Raw genomic sequence first — 5,000 nt, forward strand, 5'->3', positions numbered from 1 at the left:
AAACGTGGTAACACTTTAGTAAGGGGAACATATTCACCATTAATTAGTTGCTTATTAACCTGCAAATTAGTAACACATTGGCTCTTAACTAGTCATTATTAATGCCTTATTCTGCATGGCCTTATTATAAACCTAACCCTCTAACCCTGGCCCTAACCCTCTAACCCTAACCCTAACCAAATAACTCTAAATTAAGTCTTTGTTACTTAGAATATGTTCCCCTAGTGTCCACAAAAACTCTAAATTAAGTCTTTGTTACTTAGAATATGTTCCCCATACTAAAGTGTTACCAAAAACATATAGGATTGAATTCAAAGTCTCCCTACTAACCCACCAGTGTGCCTCCATGGATATGCCCCCCTCTACCTCAAAGAACTACTCACCCCCAAATCCTCCACACGACACCTCCGCTCCGGACAGGCTAACCTCCTCCAACCTCCAAAGCTACGAACAATGGGAGACCGGGCTTTCTGCTCCGCCGCTCCCAGTCTGTGGAACGCTCTCCCTGACCACCTGAGGGCACCACAGACTGTGGATGCTTTTAAAAAAGGCTTAAAAACCCGTCTTTTTTTTTAAAAAGCCTTTTTTTTTAAAAATATATATGCATACTAGTTTTAGCTATTTGGCTGTTCTAGTTTTAATTTTTATTTATTTTTTATTATCTTTAAAAAAAAAAAAAGTACACACTGTAGCACTTTGAGGTTTTTTACTCAATGCAAAGTGCTTTTTACAAATAAAATCTATTACTATTATATAACTGTCTTGAATTTGAAAAAAACCCCATTATTTTATTTTTCACTAAAGAAGGGTTAAGTGAATGCGCGTATGAAACTGGTGGGGTGATCGGTACCTCCAACAAGGTTAAGAACCACTGATATAAATATTAGTCGATCAGTGCATGAAATACATGTGCAGGGTTTAAATGTGACAAAGGTTAAACAGATTAAATTTAAGTCAAAGACAAACATTTAAATGAGCAACTGTAATATTTGTAGTGAAGTAATATGAGGTGACACATCCATTTGTTAAACAGTGTGACTTTTCACGTGACGATGACGTCACCGGCATATGCTATTCCAACGATTAATCACATAAACTCCTTAGAAACGTCGACACACAAAACATGAAAATAAAAAAAAACAAAAAAGTTGCTCAAAGTTCCCGCGCGCCACTATTTCTCTGGGTACGCGCGTCCGCGCCGAGACGGGACATCTTTGTTGTGACTGCGAAGGCGGGGCTGGACGAGAGAGACGTGCCGCGCGCGCCGGTACTCTTGTGTACTTTTAGAACGCGGACGCGCGCCTTTGGACGTCATTCGTGCTGGCAGGACGCCCGGGCGAGGCGGGCTGGTGACGTCAGCAGGCGCTAGTTCGGCACGAGCTGGCGGCGGGTATATAAGCGCCTCTCACCGCCGCTCAGCCATTACTACTGTTACACCGCTAAGAAGAACAGCGGATACACCCCCAGCCAAACAAGCCTTAATTCGACGACCTTCAGCAACTTCAAGCTTTATGTATTTGGATTTAACATTTCTTACCCGTCGTCCTACTACTATGGTCATAATGGAGGTGCCCACCATCGACTGTGCGTCCTTCCGCGCTTTGTTGGAGGGCGACTCTCCGGGCTGCCTCGTCCTGGACTGCCGCTCCTTCCTGTCCTTCAACGCGTCCCACATCGCGGCCTCCACCAACGTTCGCTTTAGCACCATCGTGCGGAGGAGGGCGAGGGGCGGCCTGGGACTCGAGCACATCGTCCCCAACGAGGACACCCGCAGCCGGCTGCTGTCCGGGGACTACCACTCGGTGGTGCTGCTGGACGACCGCAGTTGCGACTTAAGCCAGGCCAAGAAGGACGGGACTTTAATGCTGGCCGTGGGGGCCCTCCACCGGGACCCCTGCGGAGCGAGTGTCTTCATCCTAAAAGGTAATTCGACATCCATCCATTTCCAGCCTATATCTCAGCTACAATCGGGCGGAAGGCGGGGTACACCCTGGACAAGTCGCCTTCTTATCACAGGGCCAACACAGATAGACAGACAACATTCACAATCACATTCACACTCTAGAACCAATTTAGTGTTGCCAATCAACTTATCCACATTTGAAACACAACAAATGTGGACTGCAGCTGTCACACTACCAGCTGGCGCTGCTGTAAACAATTCCAAAATAGACACCCCCCCCCCCCCCCCCACCTCCCTTCATCTCTGTTCTTCCCTTTTTTGGTCTTCCAATATGTCGTCTGACTTTTTTTTGTACTCGTTTTGTCCTCAGGTGGATTTGACTTATTTTCCCAAGAGTACCCAGACATATGCACCAAACCTTCACCCTCACAGGGGCTCAGTTTGCCCCTGAGCTCCAGCCACCCAAACAGTGCAGACCCAAGCTGCAGCCCGTGTAACACGCCACTCTACGACCAGGTTTGTGTGTTTTTTTTACTACACTATCTTAGGAAACACACTTTGTTGCCGGCCAATTCCTAAAAAAGGCTAGTGGTCCTGCTGTATAGGGCAGTGATTCTCCAAGTGCCACTATAATGACCGACATTAAATTACAGTAGCGTAGTAGGTCTAAGTATTCATAAAAAACAAAGCAGATGTTTTATTTAACAAGAATATCTACGATCAGATTGTGTTTTGTTTTTTTACTACACAATATCCCACTTAGGAAACAAATTTTGTTCCTAAAAAACACTAGTGTTCCTGTTGTATAGGGCAGTGATTCTCCAAATATCACTATAATGACCAACATTAAATTACAATAGTGTAGTAGGCCTAAGTATTCATTAAAAACAAGGCAGATGTTTTATTTAACAAGAATATTTACGACCGGGTTTGTGTGTTTTTTTCTTACTACACAATCAGGGAGATTCCACTTAAGAAACAAACTTTGTTTCTAAAAAAACACTAGTGTTCCTGTTGTATAAGGCAGTGATTCTCCAAGTACCACTATAATGACCAACATTAAATAACAGTAGCGTAGTAGGTCTAAGTATTCATAAAAAACAAGGCAGATGTTTTATTTCTCAAGAATATCTATGACCAGGTTTGTGTTTTTTTTTTTTTACTACACAATCAGGGATATTCCACTTAAGAAACAAACTTTGTTCCTAAAAAAACACTAGTGTTCCTGTTGTATAGGGCAGTGATTCTCCAAGTGCCACCATAATGACCAGCATTAAATTACAGTAGCGTAGTAGGCCTAAATATTCATTAAAAACAAGGCAGATGTTTTATTTCACAAGAAAATTTACGACCAGGTTTGTGTTGTTGTTTTTTACAACACAATCAGGGATATTCCACTTAGGAAACAAACTTTGTTCCTAAAAAACACTAGTGTTCCTGTTGTATAGGGCAGTGATTCTCCAAGTGCCACCATAATGACCAGCATTAAATTACAGTAGCGTAGTAGGCCTAAATATTCATTAAAAACAAGGCAGATGTTTTATTTCACAAGAATATTTACAACCAGGTTTGTGTTGTTGTTTTTTACAACACAATCAGGGATATTCCACTTAGGAAACAAATTTTGTTCCTAAAAAACACTAGTGTTCCTCCTGTATAGGGCAGTGATTCTCCAAGTACACTTATAATGACCGACATTAAATAACAGTAGCGTAGTAGGTCTAAGTATTCATAAAAAACAAGGCAGATGTTTTATTTCACAAGAATATCTGTGACCAGGTTTGTGTGTGTTTTTTTCCTACACAATCAGGGATATTCCACTTAGGACACAAACTTTGTTGCTGGCAAATTCCTAAAAACACTAGTGTCCCTGTTGTATAGGGCAGTGATTCTCCAAGTATCACTATAATGAGCAACATTAAATTACAGTAGCGTAGTAGGCCTAAGTATTTGTTAAAAACAAGGCAGATGTTTTATTTAACAAGAATATTTCTGTAACATTACACACAGTTTGAACAGCAACACTGTGTTTGAATATAGGAAAATACGTACCACAGCTGGAGAACCACTGATACAGAGGGACTTGGACCACTGTAAACACATTCAAAGATCCTTGCGTTGACATTTTGACCTCGCTAGGGCCGGGGTCCAAACTTGGGATTTACATAACCGAGGCGTTCCTCAAGGCACCCCTTTTAAGTACTCGCCTTTTTTTTTAACGAAGGCGTTGCTGTAGCTTGTTTACTTCAGAAGCAGTCTGTATTTGTTCAACTTCGTGGTGTTCCTCAAGGTTCCGTTGTAGGTCCTCTCGTTTTCATCATTTGGGCTATTCAACTATAAGACTCAGAAGGTCCTTAAAAACCAAAGAGCGCTCCTTTATGTAACTCGGACACAATAAACAGACCAGAAAATAATAATAATAATAATAGATTCTATTTGTAAAAAGCACTTTACATTGAGCAAACAACGTCAAAGTGCTACAGTGTATTGAAAAAAATAAAAAGAATAAAAAGATAATAAAAAGAAATAAAATAATAAAAGCTAGAACTAGTATGCATATATCTATAAAAAGGCTTTTTTAAAAAGAAGGGTTTTTAAGCCTTTTTTAAAAGCATCCACGGTCTGTGGTGCCCTCAGGTGGTCAGGGAGAGCATCAAATGTCCACTGCAGAGGACACCGGATCCCAGGAGTGTAAAATTAAGACTTAATAGGGAGAAGTCCGGGCCCCCAGGTCTTTAGTTTTCTGGAAATGTGGCCCCCCTAAACAATTTAATTGAGTACCCTCGGTCTATACTAACTTTTAGTGTTCTCTTGTCTTCTCAGGGCGGTCCTGTGGAGATCCTTCCCTTCCTATACCTCGGTAGCGCCTACCACGCGTCCCGAAAAGACATGCTGGACATGCTGGGGATCAGCGCTCTCATCAACGTGTCGGCCAACTGTCCCAACCACTTCGAGGACTCCTTCCTGTACAAGAGCATCCCCGTGGAGGACAACCACAAAGCAGACATCAGCTCCTGGTTCAACGAGGCCATCGAATTCATCGGTTAGTATTTGAGTTTCCTGTCACAGCTGCTCCCCCCCCCTGAACCCTCCTCCC

At 42.4% G+C, this 5,000-nt stretch overlaps 1 protein-coding gene across 1 annotated transcript in view; it reads left to right on the forward strand.

Moving 5' to 3' along the window:
- The first annotated feature begins 1,408 nt into the window (after positions 1 to 1,408).
- dusp1 (dual specificity phosphatase 1) overlaps positions 1,409 to 5,000 on the forward strand; it is a 6,449-nt gene continuing 2,857 nt past the window's right edge. Inside the window, exons 1-3 of the mRNA XM_062045720.1 lie at positions 1,409 to 1,923; positions 2,274 to 2,419; positions 4,727 to 4,946. Of these exons, the coding sequence (XP_061901704.1) occupies positions 1,512 to 1,923; positions 2,274 to 2,419; positions 4,727 to 4,946 (778 nt within the window). The 5' untranslated portion in view covers positions 1,409 to 1,511. The remainder of the gene's footprint in view (positions 1,924 to 2,273; positions 2,420 to 4,726; positions 4,947 to 5,000) is intronic.

This window comes from Entelurus aequoreus, linkage group LG04, assembly GCF_033978785.1.
Source record: "Entelurus aequoreus isolate RoL-2023_Sb linkage group LG04, RoL_Eaeq_v1.1, whole genome shotgun sequence".
Taxonomy (NCBI): domain Eukaryota; kingdom Metazoa; phylum Chordata; class Actinopteri; order Syngnathiformes; family Syngnathidae; genus Entelurus; species Entelurus aequoreus.